At 44.1% G+C, this 19,287-nt stretch overlaps 1 protein-coding gene across 1 annotated transcript in view; it reads left to right on the top strand.

Annotated features, from left to right (window-relative positions):
• C2CD3 (C2 domain containing 3 centriole elongation regulator) overlaps nucleotides 1–19,287 on the top strand; it is a 374,295-nt gene that overhangs the window by 163,197 nt on the left and 191,811 nt on the right. The window contains exons 23-24 of the mRNA XM_030200012.1: nucleotides 8,347–8,958; nucleotides 16,670–17,002. Coding sequence (XP_030055872.1) covers nucleotides 8,347–8,958; nucleotides 16,670–17,002 — 945 coding nt within the window. The remainder of the gene's footprint in view (nucleotides 1–8,346; nucleotides 8,959–16,669; nucleotides 17,003–19,287) is intronic.

A 19,287-nucleotide genomic window follows, 5' to 3' on the forward strand; every position in this document is an offset into this window, starting at 1 on the left:
AACGCCAGTCAACCCGGGACATCAGAGAAGTAACAACAGCCTCCCGCGAGATAAGTGACCTTCTCTGTAAACTAGTCTGTGGATAATACAATATAATGAATGTACTATAGAGATGAACATAATAGCTTGATAAGGGAGCAGTAGACGATTTCACAAGAATCTAAAGGAAATTGGTAGGGAGGAAGGGATCCATAGTGCTGTGATGGTGGTTGCTGGTGCAGTCAAAGGAGGTAATCATTAGCTCAAGAACTAAGCACCTGATACTGAGCACTATTATCCTATATAATAAAACGCATCTCCAACATTCTGAAGCTGACTGCATGGCTGAAGCATTCCTGTTCTCTGTATCCATCTCCTGAATTGACATCACATACTTCCGGGTTCGTCACAAGCAGAAGTGACCAACCACAAGAGGTTTCTCGGCTTCACAATGTTGGAGGTGCATTCTATTAAATAGGATTGGTCAGTTCCTTGAAGTACAGCCAGAGCTCAGCGTCCTGCACAGTAACGCTCAGACACCAGAGAGAGGGGGGGGGGGGGCTGACACCAGAGAGAGGTATCTCTGTCACACACTCTCTCTCTCTCTCTCTCTCTCTCTCTCTCACAGTCAATGTCTTTCTCTCTCTCACACACTGTCTCTCGCACACTCTATGTCTCACACTGTATCACATTCACTATGTGTCACACAGTCACTCACACACTCTCTTGGTCTCACACTCAGTCTCACAGATAGTCTGTGTCTCACACACACTCTCTCTCTCGCACACACTGTATCTGTATGAAACACTCTCTCTCACACTGTGTCTCACATACGCACTTGCACACACTCTCATTCTCACACACACACTCTGTCTCTCACAGACTCACTCGCACCCAGACTCTCTCTCTCTCACACACACACGCACATTCACTCTCTCACACACAGTCACTCTCACATACACTCTCTCAAACATACACACTCCGAGGAAAACCTTGCTAGCGCCCGTCTCATTTGTGTCAGAAACGGGCCTTTTTTACTAGTACATTTAATAACACAATTGGGTCAATTGAATTAAGATTTAAAAGAACCATTAGGTTTCTATAGAGCTAGTAAGTTAAAATTTAATGCCAAGAAGTGCAGAGTGATGCATTTGGGGTGTAGAAACCCAGAAGAGAGATACCGAATAGGAGGGGAGAGATTACAAGCTCGACTCAGGAGAGAGACCTTGGGGTGTTGGTGTCGGAGGATCTGAAGGTGAAGAAACAATGTGACAAGGCGACGGCTGTGGCTAGAAGGATGCTAGGCTGCATAGAGGGGGGTATAACCAGCAGAAGAAAGGAGGTGTTGATGCCCCTCTACAAGTCATTGGTGAGGTCCCACCGGAGTATTGTGTTCAGTTTTGGAGGCTGTATCTGGCTAAAGATGTAAAAAGACTGGAAGCGGTGCAAAGAAAAGCTACGAAAATGGTATGGGATTTGCGTTGCAGACTGTATGAGGAGAGACTTGCCGACCTGAACATGTATACCTTAGAGGAAAGGAGAAACAGGGGTGACGTGATACAGATGTTCAAATATTTGAAAGGTATTAATCCGCATTCAAACCTTTTCCGGAGACAGAAAGGTGGTAGAACTAGAGGACATGAATTGAGGTTGCAGAGGGGCAGACTCAGGAGTAAGGTCAGGAAGTATTTTTTTCACAGAGAGGGTTGTGGATACGTGGAATGCCCTCCCCCGGGAGGTGGTGGAGAGGAAAACGGTAATGGAATTCAAACATGCGTGGGATCAACACAAAGGAATCCTGTTTAGAAGGAATGGATCTATAGAAACAGCGGTATTTGGAGAATAAAACCGGTGCAGGGCGGACTTCTACGGTCTGTGCCCTGAGAAAAGCAGGGACAAATCAAACTCGGATATACATATAAAGTATTACATACCATGTAAAATGAGTTATCTTGTTGGGCAGACTGGATGGACCGTTCAGGTCTTTATCTGCCGTCATTTACTATGTTACTATGTAAGCTGTTTGTTCCTGTTACATCAGGTACATAGCTCATTTGAAAGCAGCCACTGTTGGGTTATGGTGCTAAGAGCCTTCATTTGCAACTATCCAGAGTTGTTTTTTTTTCTACTTTCTCACTGTAGTGACCGTCCTTGTTTGGAAACACAATCTCCTTTACCTTCTGGAATCTAGCTAATGTGAATTGTGAGTCTGACCACTAGACGGCACCATTGCATGATGACAGTTTTCCTCCTCAGTTGGGACTGTGAATGTTGCCTCTGCAGCATCCCTGACATTCCTGGTTGAATTCCATGCGAAAATAATAATAATAATTCTGCATACATTATTATTTTTTATAACTTTTTATTGTTAACCAATCAAGATACATTGAAATCTAAACAGTATCATATAGCTGTTACATAAGTAATCCCCCCATTCCCCAACCGTGTATGTTCCCTCCCCCTCCCCCCTAGACCAGTGGTGATTGATCTTGTTCTTGAAATTGTTCATATAGCGTCCATATTTTCGTGAAGGTCAGCATAGTCCCTCTCCGTAGTGCCGTTAGTTTTGACATTTGGTAAAGGAAATCCACTTTCTCAGTCACCACCTGCAAAGCTGGCATTTCCACTTGCTTCCACGCCCTGGCTAATGCAATTTTGGCCACTGCAAAATATTGGCTCGCCAATCTATGTTGCCATCTAGGTATTGATGTCGGCCGGAAGTGGAGTAGGCATTGTTCTGCCCTATTTGGGTAAGGCTTTTGGATCGCTTTATTAACCAACTCCACCACTTTCGCCCAGTATACTTTTGCTTTCGGGCATTCCCACCAAATATGGAGGAATGTGCCCCTTTGACCACATTCCCGCCAGCATTGTCCCGTCAGTCCCGGTTACATTTTTTGTAGTTTGACGGAGGTGTAGTGCTACCAATAAAGCATTTTAAACCCATTTTCATTTACTGATTGTGCTAAAGAAGATCTGAGCAAGTACTTATAGTTCCTCACTCACACCTCTTTAGGGTAAGAGTATTGCAGCACCCTTTCCCATCTCGCATGGTATAGTATCTGAGGATCTGTACGGCCCAATAGGGCTAGATTAGATACGAGTTATACTACCCTTACTGCCCCCCCCTGCACATTGCTAATTCTAGGGCTGTTTCAGCTAGCTCCAACTCTTCTTGCGCTCGCCTCTTAACGAAGTTCCGAAGGCAGCAATAATAGGCCAGATCAGGGCCGTGCCTAGGGTCTCCGGCGCCCCCCTGCAGTTGACCCCGCCCCCCCCCCAAAAAAAAACAATCGCTACACTACCCGCCCTCTTCTCTCCAGATCCTTTTCCTTTTTTTTTTGTTTAAATTTACCTCTGTCCGGCGGCAGCGTAGCGTTAGTGAGAAGGAGGCGGCGCTCCCCCACCCCGACGTGTCAGTCTTCCCTTTGCTCAGTGTCCCGCCTTCTTCTGACGTCATTTCTGGGGGCGGGGGAGCGCCGCCTCCTCACTAACACTACGCTGCCGCCGGACAGAGGTAAATTTAAACAAAAAAAAAAAAAAGGAAAAGGATCTGGAGAGAAGAGGGCGAGGTAAGCATGGTGCGGCGGGGCGCCCCCCAGAGGATGGCGCCCTCCTGCCATTCTTACCTCGCTTACCGTGTTGGCACGGCCCTGGGCCAGATCCCTTTCCTCCAGTCCATATTCTGCATACATTATTTGTCAAAATAACATGATATAATTTCTGTCTGAGTAATAATTTCAAATGCAGTTCAGGGAAGTTATTACTCAGATGCAGAATTCCCACAGAAGTACTGTAAAAGTATGTTGTAAGTTCAAGCCTTTTTTCCCCCCTCTCTCAAACTTAAAACCATACCCATAAATTACTACTACTACTACTACTACTATTTGACATTTCTAAAGCGCTACTAGGGTTACGCAGCGCTGTACAATTTAACATAGAAGGACAGTCCCTGCTCAAAGAGCTTACAATCTAATGGACAAATGTATTACCCTTAGCTCTCTACCTTTCAGTCCCTTGTATCTCAGCTCTCTCTGCTTCCTTCCTTTCTTACTTAGGCTTGAAACCCCTCCAACTCTCCTAGCTCAGCCTTTCAGCTCTTCCCCCCCCCCCCCCCACCCCACTCCCTCCCACATCAGACTGTTTCTCACTTGCTGTCCTGTGTTTTCTTGTTCTTTCCACTTCAGGCTCAACCTGTTGTCTACCCCCATCTCCCTCACTTCCCAAGTTCCAACCCCCACCTCAGAAACTCAACCCTCCCCACCCTGTTCTCTCACATAACAATGTGGCAGTGTAGCAGCATCCACCACCACCGCCACCTTTTCGGTTGCATGGGCCAAGACTTTCTGGTCCAGCCCATGTAGGACCATACAGCCATTACCTTCATGAATCCCACACGAGCCAAGGCTTCTTTTTCTAACCTATGCAGGCCAGCACTGTTATCGTTATTTACTTTCTTTCTCTTTTCACACGCACTGGCCAGTACTTCCACCACATCCTTTGTCTGGCCTAACTGAATAAATGCCATTATCACCATGCTCTGGTCCTCAGTAGTTCAAGGTGGAAGGGTTACAATCTAAATATGTACATCTGGCCAGGAGAAAAAAAAGACTTGGCCTAGGAATTGAGCATAGGTCCTCTCCACAGGACAGGTAGACAGCACTACCTTTGAACTACCAGACCAACCTATGTACTTGTTTTTGAAGGGGTTGGCACTAGTGGTGGGATCTGTGGTATTGAATGATATTTCAAATATATCTGGGGTTTCCTGTCCACTAAATATGGTGTTTTCTCTAAATTCCTCTTTCCTCTTCCTCTGGACCATCGACTTAACTTGAAAACTTCTCTTCCTCATGATATTTTAAGTTCCTAATGTATCTCTGAAATTCCCCAGCGCTAGCATTACATAACCAGTCTAGACCCAAAAAGAGTGAATGAAAGGTTTAGTTTTATAAGACACTAGTAAAAAAAAAAAAAAGGCCCATTTCTGGCACAAATGAAATGGGCGCTAGCAAGGTTTTCCTTGTAGTGTTTGAGAGAGTATGTGTGAGATTGACTGTGTGTGTGAGAGAGATAGAGAGTGAATGTGCGAGTGTGTGTGTGAGAGAGAGAGTGAGAGTGCTGGGTGCGAGTGTGTCTCCTCTGTCCCCCCTGCAGCCACCCTGCGATTCTCCTCTGTCCCCCCTGCAGCCACCCTGCGATTCTTCTCTGTCCCCTGCTCCCCCTCCAGCCACCCAGCGATTATAGTTTTTCCCTTGCCCCCTGCAGCCACCCATGGATGGCGTTCTCTCCCTTGCCCCCCCCCCCCCCTCCAGCCAACCAGCAAGTCTCCTCTGTCCCTTGCCCCCCTTCAGCCACGCAGCGAGTTTTCTGTGTCCCCTGCTCCCCCTCCAGGCACCCAGTGAGTGTTCTATATTCCCTGCCCCCCTTCCAGCCACCCTGCATTTGTTCTCTGTCTCCTGCCCCTCCTCCAGCCACCCAGTGATTGTCCTGTCTCCCCTGCCCCCCCACCCCCGTCCAGCCACCCAGTGATTTTCCTGTGTCCCCTGCCCCCCTCCAGCCACCCTGCGATTTTCCTGTCTCCTGCACCCCCCCAGCCATCCAGCGATTATATTGTGTCCCTGCCCCCCTCAAGCCTCCCTGCGAATGTCCTGTCGCCCCGCCCCTTTTGCCACGCCCCCCCAGCGTTCGTCATCGTTCCCCTCCCCCGATGTCTCTGTTGCCACTGCACCCCCCCTTCCACCCCCACCCATGTCGTCGCTGCCACCGCTCCCCCCTCTCCGAATGACCCCCCCCCAACTGACCTGCCCAAACAGAAACAGAAGATTTTAAGAAGCAAGACGGTACCGCAGGCAGCCAGCAGGCATTGGCTGTACACTCTGAAGCTGCTCCTCCTCTAGCCTGATGTCAATGCCCCTGCAGGACGAACCCGTAGAGTAACGTCAGAGGCTAGAGGAGGTGCAGCTTCAGAGTGTACAGCCAATGCTTGCTGGCTGCCTGCGGTACCGTCTTGCTTCTTAAAATCTCCTGTTTCTGTTTGGGCAGGTCAGTTGTGTGGGTGGGCGTTCGGAGAAGGGGGAGCGGCTGCAGCGACGACCTGGGTAGGGGTGGAAGGGGGGTGTAGTGGGTGCGGAGTCATCGTGGGAGGGGGGGTGGAGCGTCGACTGTCGACTGCCTCTGGGGGTGCGTGGCGGCTGGGGCGGGGACAGAGGGGAATTGCTGGATGGCTGGAGGGGGGGTAGGAGACGTGCCAGTCTGTTGGGGGGGCGTGGCAGCAGGTGCGGACTTGGGTTCGTCAGTTGTTTTGCTTCCCCGCCCTCGATGTCATCATGTTTTGACGCGAGTGCGGGGCAGAGAGACATGGTGAGTCTAATGGCTTCACCACCATGTACTGACGAACCCTTGAGGGAGTGACTGAGTGACTTCAGAAGGTTTGTCTTCAGAACGTTGAGGTTGAGTTTTATGTATAGATGGGGCGTGGCTGAGGGCGGGTCTATGAGTGAGGGTGACTGGTCCTGATAGCCTAACCTAGGAAGACTACAGGAGTTCAGTGCTTCACTGCCACAGAGTGAGCTTCAGAACGTTCGAGGTGGGACTTATTTATATAGATTACACAATGTGATACCTGCAAGTGAACCTTCTCCGGAATAGCCCCCACACTCTGGAATGCACTGCCCCAAACACTTCAGGCAGCAGGTGACTCAGGACATGTTTATCCACTTCTACCCTAGCTGAGATAATATTTAACCATCTCTCTGACCTCAGGTGCAACTTTCTTTAAATCAGTCACTTTACTTTCTGAATCTTCTTATTCTCCTACCTATCTATATGTTCCATCTTTGCTTTATCTTTCACTATCAATTAAAATGTTCTATTACATATTGTGTTGACATTGTAAGTAGTATATTATTAATAATACTAATAATACACAAAACAGCGAAGATGACTGTAAAAAAAGGAGGAAAACAAAAATGAAAAATGAAGACGGTACTCCGATGGTAAAGATTAACATTTTTTTATTAATCATAAAAGATATAAAATAGGGGAGAGCAGGACTCGACACGGCTGTGTTTCAGCCAGCAAGGCCTGCGTCAGGAGTCTTCTCACCACATCGATTATCTTTCCCTGTTTTTACATCAGATATATTAAATCTCTACAGAGAACTAGTCGTGTTAGAAAATGCATTAAAGCATTAAAAACCGAGAGGCTACAATAAGCGTCTGTCATCTGTGAAATCAAAAGTAGTATATTATGCATACTTTGTATGCCTATTGCTCATGTTTGATCTATTCTTACTACCTTGAGTGAATTTCTTCAAAAAGCAGGTAAATAATTTCTAATCAACATGATAATTGAATTATAAATGTTTATGAAAGATGCTAAGATCAGCCTTGACAGATGGCATTGTTGCTTACAATTTCAAACTTGGTACTAATTCAACCTTTATCTTTAAATATATTCAACACAATTTTATTACATTTCAAATTGTGTTTCCTATTTAGTTTATATTGTTTTAGGTGATTTATGTTTTCTGCTAAATAATTTTGTGCAAACTTAAACCATGAAATAAATTATAGTAGTAATATAAAGCAGACTTGGAGGGCAGTTATGATACTGCTGGCAGTGCTTACTTTAAAAATTCTACAAAGGGAACTCCATATGAAGTTTCCCTTTTAAAATGTGGCTGGTATGCGTACTCTGGGTATTTTTGTACTCACATACTTTTCACTTTATAGAGAGAGGTACGAAGGATTCACTTTAACGTATATATGGTGAGTTGAAACCGCAGTCACGATGTGTATTTTTCCTCTTCTGAGATATACTGAGTGTTCTTGTACTCTAGGAGAAATTTGTATTTATAAAAAGTATAATAGTTCAGTGCTTAATGAATAGATCAGACTGCTATAAGAAAACTTAACTTCTTATTATCCTGCTAGACTAGTCCAGACTAGTGAGTTATGTCCCCCTAGCAGCAGATGGAGACAGAGAACATTGACAACTCAGTGACATCATCTCCAGCATAAGGAATGGTGCAGTACTGGAGCTTGGCAGTATTTCTCTGCCTCCAGCAGATAATGCAGGTGAACTGGTGCAGCAGGATGATCAAATGGTCCTGACCGTGTGGCACAGGCTATTGTTTTCATTGGCGTGGGAGTTCTTGATGCAGCTGAGCTAGCAAAGGTCTTATAGTTGGAAAAAGAAGGAAGAAGTGTATGTGTTCTTACTCCCCACTCTTTCCTCTTGCATGCTAATGAGTCAAGTAAAATAGAATTTCTCATTTTTAGTATAACAATTCACACCTATTGATTTCTACATGCTTTTGTCAAAGACATAGTATTGTGAACTGATATTTGAATTTTATTTAAGGTATTACCGGTTGGTATCCAGTAACTCTGCCGCAAGTGTTGATGCCTTCTCAAAGTGAAAGTGTAATGCAGGCTGTAGTTGGAGGACTGGAACTTTCTATAGCCTTTGTTCATCTCATGGATAGAGAGCGTGTCATGGAGGCAGCAAGGACATTGGGCTGGAATGAAGTTGAACATCACGATGACAATGTAGACGAGTGGCAACAGAAAGGAGATCTGGTGACATGTACAGTTTCCCTCCCAAGGGTCTGGCTTCCCGTGCATTGCCTTCTATTTGCTGGGCAAGATTGTATCCATAAGAGTACGTACTGTTATCTGAGATATAAGCTGTACAGTAATGAAGCAGTCTGTTCTTCACTCAAGAGACCAAAGTTAACTGAAGATGAAAAGCTCGCCACTGTGAAATTTGACCTGATTAATACTGTGGAACTGAGAAGGCATCCACAATTGCTGTGGTACCTGCATGAGGAAAGACTAGAAATCCAGGTGTGGCGTGCTTATGGGAAGGACACAAATGAGGAAAGGCCTTTTAATACTGATCGTCTCATTGGATGTGCTTATGTGGACCTTGTAGCTCTTGGAGAGAAATCATCGAGTACACTAACAGTCAGTGGTAAGTGAATTACGAGTCCTCTCCAAAATCTTTGTTCTTTTTGTTTGAAAAACTAGCCTTTCATTTTTATCTGTTTGCGTTTTTTAGTTGAGTAAATTCTCTGTTTACTCTTCATAGTTTGGAATAGAAGAAGCATAAGGATTATCATCGCTACAGTAACTTCTTAACCCTTTCTTTGTGAATTTATATGAGTTTTGATCAAGTTTCTGTCTACATGAATATGAATGGTTAGAAACATGTACGTAAACAGCACGAATGATCCATGCTTACTGCCAAACTTGAACCAGCCAACACATGTCAGCAATAACTGCTATTTGCACCTTGCTAGATGCTACAGATGCAACATTTTTCTTTTCTAACTACCGTATTTTTCGGACTATAAGACGCACCGGACCATAAGACGCACCTAGGTTTTAGAGGAGGGAAATAGGAAAAAATTTTTTTTCCTTTTTCCCTCCTCTAAAACCTAGGTGCTCCGGTGCGTCTTGTCCGAGTTCAGGATCGCCCTCCCCTACTCACGTCACGCGATGTTCTCTGGTGGTCTAGTGACGTCGGGGCAGGAAAGAGCCCCCTCTTTCCTGCCCAGCGCGCTGCTCTCCGTCCTCCTGTATGCTGCCTGACGGTCTCGGCGAGATTCAAAATGGCCGCCGAGACTTCAATTCTCGGCGGCCATTTTGAATCTCACCGAGACCGTCAGGCAGCATACAGGAGGACGGAGAGCAGCGCGCTGGGCAGGAAAGAGGGGGCTCTTTCCTGCCCCGACGTCACTAGACCACCAGGGAACATCGCGTGACGTGAGTAGGGGAGGGCGATCCCGAACTCGGGGGGAGGGCGATCCCGAAATCGGACCTCGCTACCTTCGGACTATAAGACGCACCCCCCATTTTCCTCCCAAATTTGGGGGGAAAAAAGTGCGTCTTATAGTCCGAAAAATACGGTATATGTGATTCTTCAACATGAGAAAAGTGTTTTAATGTTCAAATAGTCAAATGAGCTCCTGTGTTTATTAGATCTTATGGTGCAATATAGGGGCAAAGATAGAGAAGGGATATCCAGGGGCATAGGGGAGAATGGAGAAGTAGGGCAAGGCTGATGGCTGAGTGGCAATGGTGTATAGGGCTCCATTTGACCTGGAAGAAAAATGAGAAAGGAGGAACTACCAGTTCAAACATGGAGACGTTTCTGGGCTGCCTCAGTGGCAGTTCCAGGAAGGACAGAGTCCATGTCATCCTGCAATCAAGATGCCTTGTGATAGTACTTAGAAATCACAACTGGGGGAGGAGAGGGTCCAGAAAGAACCCCGGATCATGATCCCCAGCAAAGCATCCTCATTGCAGTGATTGGGCCAAGTGGATTGGGAAGGGGACATTTCTGAGTCATTGTATATGAAGGCTTATGGAAATACAGGCCAAACGTGGCTGCTTATTATTGATCTGGAAGCCCGAAGGAACAGGAGGAAGTCAATGGGCCGGAAAAAAAATCATATTCTTTGTTTCCTATTTTTTTATACCATGACACGGTTTATGTAGCTTAAAATGTAGACTACATACATTGGCACTGGGACTATGATTAAGCACAGAACAATCTCTATCCATCCTTTATTTAAATGCACTTGGGCTACTTCAGATTTTGTTGTAGCCTCTTTATAATGCATTTTGCCAGTATCTTTTGAAGATACCATGCCCTACGCTCTTGAGTGACTGTAGCACCCCCCTATGCTCTAATTTAAAAGCTGCTCTATCTCCTTTTTACAGATTGAAAACATCCTTATTCTACTTTGGTTAAGGTGGCTCACTTTCTTTTGGAATAGGCTTTCTCTTCCCCAAAATGTTGCCCAGTTACTAAGGAATCTAAAGCCATCTTCCATGCACCATTGCCTTATCCACACATTAACACTGGAGTTCTGCTTTTTCTCTTGGGTCCTGTGCATGGACTAGGGAGAATTTTGGATTTCAACGTTTCCATCTAAAGGCCTAACAGAGAACTTACTTCCCACACCTTCCTATTTTGGTGGTACCCACATGTACCAGAATAACCAGTAACTCCCAAAACCTGTTTAAATTTTTGTCTAGGTAAGACATGAGATGTATTAACTTCACATCTGGCAGGTGAGATATTGAAGGATCTTCATTTTGTCCAGCCATCCAGGTAACTACATTCTTTATGACAATCATCAGTAGCAATGGCAGTCTTTCCCACTAGAGACACATAGGATACCTCATTATTTAGAGGGTAGGTCCTAGCAACAGGATTTTTTCATTCAGGGAACCTTTCTTCTCTAAATCAGCATAAGAGTTGCCACACTGAAGGTGGGAATGTTCTACTGTGTTCCTGAAGATCATCTCTATGTACCTCTCCGTCTACCTCATCTCCAGGTCTACCGCTCTAGCCTCCAGAAATCAGAGTTGTTCTCAAGAGACAGGAGTACTTTAATGCCTACTTTATAATCTGTTATCAAATGGTAGATAATCTAAAATCTGGTACAAGTACCTATCTCGCTGCTGGACTGCTGTCTGCAGCCTCTTATTGTTCAGTTGTTATTTAAAGTTGCTAAGGCATTAGGGATGCTTATACTAATATACAGTGCTTTAAGTTTATTTGATTGTGGTAACGTGAGTGAGGACAGGCCTGGAGCCACAAAGTGGGTGCAGATAAAAGGAAATACAATTTATTATACGCATCAGGTAAGGGTCCTGTTCCATTAACAGGTGAGATGACAAAATAAGCCCAAAAATGTTCCTTAGACATAAGGTTTTCCAGTTGCCTGCTCCTGCAGGGCCACGGTGTACATTACTGTCTCTCCGCACAGCAGTACACTTGTCTCTGGCCTGGCTCCCCAGAGTTACCAATATAGTCTTTAGCAGTTACTTAGGTCAAAAATCCGAAGTGGCAAGGTTCCAAGTTGAACTTGGCCTACTTGACTTTAGCAGTTGTAGTTCACACGTAGGTGGTGGAGGCATATGGAATCCACTGAAACAACTTTTGGTCTTACCAATTCCGTCAGCTTCGGGGGAGTGAACTTCAACAGCTCCCCTATTTGTTGTATCCATTTCATTTCTTCCTCCCTTGATGTTACCTCTTAGTATGTGAAAATTGCTGCACAAAGGGACTGAGCTAACTATTTAAAAAAGTTACCAGTATTGCTTCCTCTCCCTTGCCAAATATAGGTCCTGCTCTTGAATTGAAAGTTTTAGGAACTAATTTTGACCTCTATCTGGTTAGAAATAAACTCGGCACATAGAAATAAACTCGGCACAGTCAATTAATGTTCTAAATGTAGGTTTTAGGCCTACGAGCTGTCAGGTAAGTCACTGGGATAAGAACATAAGAGTAGTTATATTGGGGTCCATTTAGCCCAGCATCCTGTTTCCAACAGTGGCCAAGTACCTGGCAAAACCCCAAATAGTGTCAACATTTCATGCTACAAATCCCAGGGCAAGCAGTTGCTTCCTCGTGTCTGTCTCAATAGCAGACTATGGACTTTTCCTCCAGGAAATTATCCAAACCTTTTTTTCAACCCAGATACATTAACCGCTGTTACCACATCCTCCAGCAAAGAGTTCCAGAGCTTAATTATTCATTGAGTGGAAAAATATTTCCTCCTATTTGTTTTAAAAGTATTTCCATGTAACTTTGTCGAGTGTCCCCTAGTCTTTGTACTTTATCATTTTGGTCACTCTTCTTTGAACCTTTTCTAATTCCACTATATCTTTTTTGAGATACGGCGACCAGAACTGAACAACATGGAGCAATACAGAGGCATTATAGTATTTTTGGTCTTATTCACCATCCGTTTCCTAATAATTCCTAGCATCCTGTTTGCATTATTGAAGCCAATGACTCACATAAATGCTAATATTCTATAACCTAGATGTGTAATATAGTAATAGGTAAAGTTTGCCTATTTACGGATGATACTAAGATTTGCAACAGAGTGGACACCCGGGAGGGAGTGGAAAGCATGAAAAAGGATCTGAGGAAGCTAGAAGAATGGTCTAAGGTTTGGCAATTAAAATTCAATGCGAAGAAATTCAAAGTGATGCACTTAGGGAGTAGAAACCCAAGAGAGACTTATGTATTAGGCGGGGAGAGTCTGATAGGTACTGAGGGGGAGAGGGATCTTGGTGTTATAGTAACCGAGGATCTGAAGGCGATGAAACAGTGTGACAAGGCGGTGGCTGTAGTGAGAAGGTTGCTAGGCTGTATAGAGAGAGGTGTGATCAGCAGAAGAAAGGAAGTGTTGATGCCCCTGTACAAGTCGTTGGTCAGGCCCCACCTGGAGTATTGTGTTCAGTTTTGGAGGCCGTACCTTGCAAAGGATGTTAAAAAAATGGAAGCGGTGCAAAGAAAAGCTACGAGAATGGTACGGGATTTGCATTCCAAGACGTATGAGGAGAGACTTGCTGACCTGAACATGTATACCCTGGAGGAAAGGAGGAACAGAGATGATATGATACTGATGTTCAAATATTTGAAAGGTATTAATCCGCAAACAAATCTTTTCTGGAGATGGGAAGGCGGTAGAACGAGAGGACATGAAATGAGGTTGAAGGGGGGCAGACTCAGGAAAGATGTCAGGAAGTTTTTTTTCACAGAGAGGGTGGTGGATGCTTGGAATGCCCTCCCGCGGGAGGTGGTGGAGATGAAAACGGTAACGGAATTCAAACGTGCGTGGGATATGCATAAAGGAATCCTGTGCAGAAGGAATGGATCCTCAGAAGCTTAGCCGAAATTGGGTGGCGGAGCAGATGGGGGTAAGAGGGGTTGGTGGTTGGGAGGCGAGGATAGTGGAGGGCAGACTTATACGGTCTGTGCCAGAGCCGGTGATGGGAGGCGGGACTGGTGGTTGGGAGGCGGGAAGTACTGCTGCGCAGACTTGTACGGTCTGTGCCCTGAATAAGGCAGGTACAAATCAAGGTAAGGTTTACACATATGTTTGTCTTGTTGGGCAGACTAGATGGACCATGCAGGTCTTTTTCTGCCGTCATCTACTAGGTTATGTTACTATGTATTTGACACCTAAATTTAGACAGTAACTTATAGAGTTGCCTTTTTAGTCTTAACCAGTTACTTCAAACATGAGTGGCATGTGGACTCAGAGGTTAACGAATTAATACAGGGGCATCAGCACCTCCTTTCTTCTGCTGGTTATGCCTCTCTGTGTAGCCTAGCATCTCCCTGTCTTACCACATTGTTTCTTCACCTTGAGATCCTCAGACACTAAAGTCCTTCTCCCTTTTGTGCACATCAGCCTCTCTCCTCCTAGGACATACGACTCCCTTGGATTTCTGCTCCCCAAGCGCATCACTCTTCACGTCTTCGCATTAAATTTTAACTGCCTAACATTATTAGACCTAATTCTTTCAGGTCTACTCTTCATGTCCTTTGATCTTTACAGATCTGGAGAACTTTATCAAATTGCAGCTTAAAATAATTGTAAGTAATTGAGGCCAAAAAAAAGAAAATCACATCATAGTAACATAGTAGATGACGGCAGAAAAAGACCTGCACGGTCCATCTAGTCTGCTCAACAAGATAAACTCATATGTGCTACTTCTTGTGTATACCTTACCTTGATTTATATCAGCCATTTTCAGGACACAGACCGTAGAAGTCTTGCCCAGAACTAGCCCCACCACCCAAACATCAGCCCCGCCTCCCAATCTCGGCTAAGCTTCTGAGGATCCATTCCTTCTGAACAGGATTCCTTTATGTTTATCCCACGCATGTTTGAATTCCGCTACCGTTTTCATTTCCACCAGCTCCCGCGGGAGGGCATTCCAAGCATCCACCACTCTCTCCGTGAAAAAATACTTCCTGACATTTTTCTTGTCTGCCCCCCTTCAATCTCATTTCATGTCCTCTTGTTCTACCGCCCTCCCATCTCCGGAAAAGGTTCGTTTGCGGATTAATACCTTTCAAATATTTGAACGTCTGTATCATATCACCCCTGCTTCTCCTTTCCTCCAGGGTATACATGTTCAGGTCCGCAAGTCTCTCCTCATACGTGTCAGAGTGATGGCAACAAATGGTCTCCCATCCCTGCTTACTTTCAGTTGAAGAAATAAATAGAACTTCAACATATTTGTCCATTCCTACTTTACTTGAAACTACTGTCTGGCTGACCTATGAGAAGGAGTTCTTGAATGCCTTTTTAGTAGTGGTCACCTCTACTATTTGTCTGGATTGTTATAGGTATTGAGGAACTAAATGAAAGGAGGGTAGCCTACAGCTTTGGATTCCTCACATCTGTGGTCAGTTTAGTTTGCTGCTTGGTGAAGACAACACAGTTGCTTACCTGCATTGGAGGTTTGCTATAGACAGCAAGATAAACCAGATAAACATACTTGGCCACCTTCCTAGGGAGTTGACTCTTTCGCGGAGGGGGTTTATGAAATAGTGGCAGCAAGGAAATGATATGCATGCTCTGAAAAAAAAATTCCATGTTTTCCTGTGCTCAGAGAGCTCATGCAGGCAGTATCAAGTTGCATCACCTTTCTGTGCCTGATTTATTGTGCTGTCCATTTACAAAATTTAATGTACTGCCACTTCTGACAACAGTTGATCAAGGCATTTTACAATAAAATTTAGAGATCTCGGAATATAAAATAAAATTGGGCATGTGTTATAGTGAACTAATAACATCAGGAAATTATACCCCAGCACTTCAACCAAAGGCCCCATTGTTTAATCCACTGGTAATAAGTAAACAGATTATAGGTAAGCAACTTCAGCTAAATATGAGTGATCTTCAGTTCTTTTATGTAAGTTTTTTTGTTATTGTAAATCACTTCAAACTTGGATAAAATGGCATTTAATAAATGGAAATTCTACTTACTTCAAAACTAGTATATGAAAATCAAACCTTTCCATAGTGTGGAGGAGTGGCCTAGTGGTTAGGGTGGTGGACTTTGGTCCTGGGGAACTGAGGAACTGAGTTTGATTCCCACTTCAGGCACAGGCAGCTCCTTGTGAGTCTGGGCAAGTCACTTAACCCTCCATTGCCCCATGTAAGCAGCATTGAGCGTGCCATGAGTGGGAAAGCGCAGGGTACAAATGTAACAAAAATAAAATAGATACTATTGGAGATTCTACATGGAATGTTGCTACTATTGGAGATTCTACATGGAATGTTGCTATTCCACTAGCAACATTCCATGTAGAAGGCTGCGCAGGCTTCTGTTTCTGTGAGTCTGACGTCCTGCACGTACGTGCAGGACGTCAGACTCACAGAAGCAGAAGCCTGCGCGGCCACATTGGTGATCTGCAAGGGCCGACTTCTACATGGAATGTTGCTAGTGGAATAGCAACATTCCATGTCGAATCTCAAATAGTAGCAACAGTGGAGGAGTGGCCTAGTGGTTAGGGTGGTGGACTTTGGTCCTGGGGAACTGAGGAACTGAGTTTGATTCCCGGCACAGGCAGCTCCTTGTGACTCTGGGCAAGTCACCTAACCCTCCATTGCCTGCGGCATTGAGTCTGCCATGAGTGGGAAAGCGCGGGGTACAAATGTAACAAAAATAAATTAGTATTCAGTTTGAGTCTCAGTCAATTAAATTTCATACCCTTCTCCAAAGAGTCTGAACAGATGTGTGGTAGAGCACTGTCAACAGCAATTTTTTCTGTTCTAAATTATTAGCAGTGTGTATATGTTATGCACTTTATTTATCCATTATGATGAAACTAATAACTTTTTCTAATGCTGTTCTAGGTGTCTATCCATTGTTTAAACGCAATGCTTTGGATCTATCTGGTGCTGCAATTCGGGTTCACGTTGCCCTTACTCCTGCTTATCCCCAAGCAGATTCTACTCGGAGACTTAGTTATGCTGAGGATGTCAGCTATACTGATGATGAGGACAGGGCGAGCAGCCTTGGCCTTAGTGACAAAGAAAAGCCAGTCTCGGAAATTCAGAGCACCCCAAACCCCAACACACATGCTCCTGGGCAGAACACAGCATCCCAAGAGACTCCCGAAGTAGATTTGGAAAATACATTTGCTGCCAGCATTACAGTGGAAAGGGCAATGCATTTAAGTCTGAAAGGTAAGATTTGTTTTCTGGTGAAAATATTGAAATGTCTCCAGTAAATTATACCAGTAGTCATTCTTGTCTTCAAATTATTTATGGAACTTAATTTACACAGTGCTGTATGAAAGACTAGCGATAAAACAGGCACAATATACTGTAGAAGGTTGGGAAAATTACACAAGGGTACAGAGTTGATGGGTTGTAGCTTTGAAGGCACTGGAGACTAGAGCAGGCCTTGACAAATGTTCATAACATTTAAGAACTAGCAGCTGAGTCTTCTCTTGTTTCTCCTTTCCTACTCCTTCAACATTGTCCCTTGTGAAGTTTGGGTGGGGGAGGGGATCCCCTCCCACATCAGCAGTAGCTCTTTTTTTTAGAAACGGACTTACTAAGGTTCTCTTCCTTAGTAAAGAAACTAGTAAACCAGTCTCTTAAAGTACCTCACTTCTCTCTTACTCACACCCCCAAGCCTTCATCCATTCTCACCCTCTCATTCTCATATCTGTCACTTATAAGCAACTAATATACTTTGGAGTCTGTCACCTGTTCCTCTGAACTTGCTGTTTGCAGAGCTGTCTCAGTAAACGTGCCTCTCCCTAACTTGAAACCTTGACATTTCCCAAACTTCCTGCACCGCACAGCTCAAGATTACAGAGAGCCAAATGTGATATGGAATTGGGAGATGTGCTGTTTCTGAGGTGGCTATATAATAGAATATTTGGGGGGTATGAAATTTCAGACATCAGGGTGTAATTTCTAGGTGCCATTGTGACATGACACCTGAGATTTGTTGACCCCTTAGACTAGAGATATTCTTTTAGAAGATTTCATAATGTATTTAGAAGTGGATGGGTGAACAGGGATAAGGAAATAGAGATAATGAGGTCAGTTTTGAAAAGGTTATACATTAATCAGAGGATTTCAACTTATCATTGATGACACTTAGATCCTTTTCCTGGGTGGTGACTCATAATATGGAGCCTTGCATCATGAAGCTGTATTTTGGGTTGCTTTTCCCTACATGCATCACTTTGCAGTTGCTCACATTAAATGTCATCTGCCATTTGGATCCTCAGCCTCCCAGTCTTAAAAGGTTTTCTTACAATTTCTCACAATCCTTTTTGATTTAACAACTTTGAATAACTTTCTATCATTGGAAAATTGATCACTCATCATTTATAAATATGTTAAAAAGCAGCAGTGCCAGCACAAATCCATGGGAGAACGCCACTGTTTACCTTCTCCATTGAGAATATTTATCATTAAACCCTACTCTCTGTTTTCTATCTTTTAACCAGTTCTTAATCCTCAACAGGACATTGCTTCCTATTCCATGACTTTTTAATTTCCTCAGGTACTGGCTGTATTTTCTGGACTTAAAAGAAGCATACACAGATAAAGGGAATTGGATTACGCTCATGCCTTTTCATTAGTACAGTACAGTCTTGATTATCCGATGTAAACAGGACCAAGCTGTTGTCGGATAATATGGAAAACAATGGTAATCCCTTAAATTTCTAGTTTTAGCAGACCCGTTTCATTCCTACCTTAGTAAAGAATTCACCATAGACAAATGCACATATCCATTAGAACAGAATATGAAAATCGTGGGTATAAAATTCAATCATTGAGCCTCAAGCATCAGCAGTGGTAATGTAAGTCTTTAAAGCTTTATGGCAGTTGAAAAGAATCAGACCTCTTTTTCTTTAAAGAATTATTCAGAAACTTAGTTCAAACTCAAGTACTGTCCCATTTCGACTATTCCAATGCAGTCTATGCGGGCTGCAAAAACAAAATAGTAAAGAAATTACAAACTGCTGAAAACACAGCAGCAAGAATTGTTTATAATGTTTCATGATTTAACAAAGCCTCTCCATTGCTTCATTCATTACATTGGCTTCCAATTAAAGCTAGGGTAGTTTATAAATTATGTGTATTTGCCTTCCAAATAATTTATGGTTTGACATCGGATTGCATGCTTCCCTTGATTGAACTTCCTGCTCATAATTCCATCCGAAGATCCAGGGACTTCTAATTCTTCACTATCCCAACTATAAGAATCTCTACTATAATAAAACGCACCTCCAACGTTCTGAAGCTGACTCCGTGGCTTCAGTGAAGGGTTTGTAACATCGTAAATCTGTCACATCTCTCTCTGCCCCGCCCTCGCGTCAAAACGTGATGACGTCGAGGGCGGCGGACCTATCAGAGGGAACAGCGTCAAAACGTCATGACGCGAGGGCGGGGCACAGACAGATGTGACAGACTTATGAATGATACGAACCCTTCAATGAAGCCAC

Source organism: Microcaecilia unicolor, chromosome 4 (assembly GCF_901765095.1).
Source record: "Microcaecilia unicolor chromosome 4, aMicUni1.1, whole genome shotgun sequence".
Lineage (NCBI taxonomy): Eukaryota > Metazoa > Chordata > Amphibia > Gymnophiona > Siphonopidae > Microcaecilia > Microcaecilia unicolor.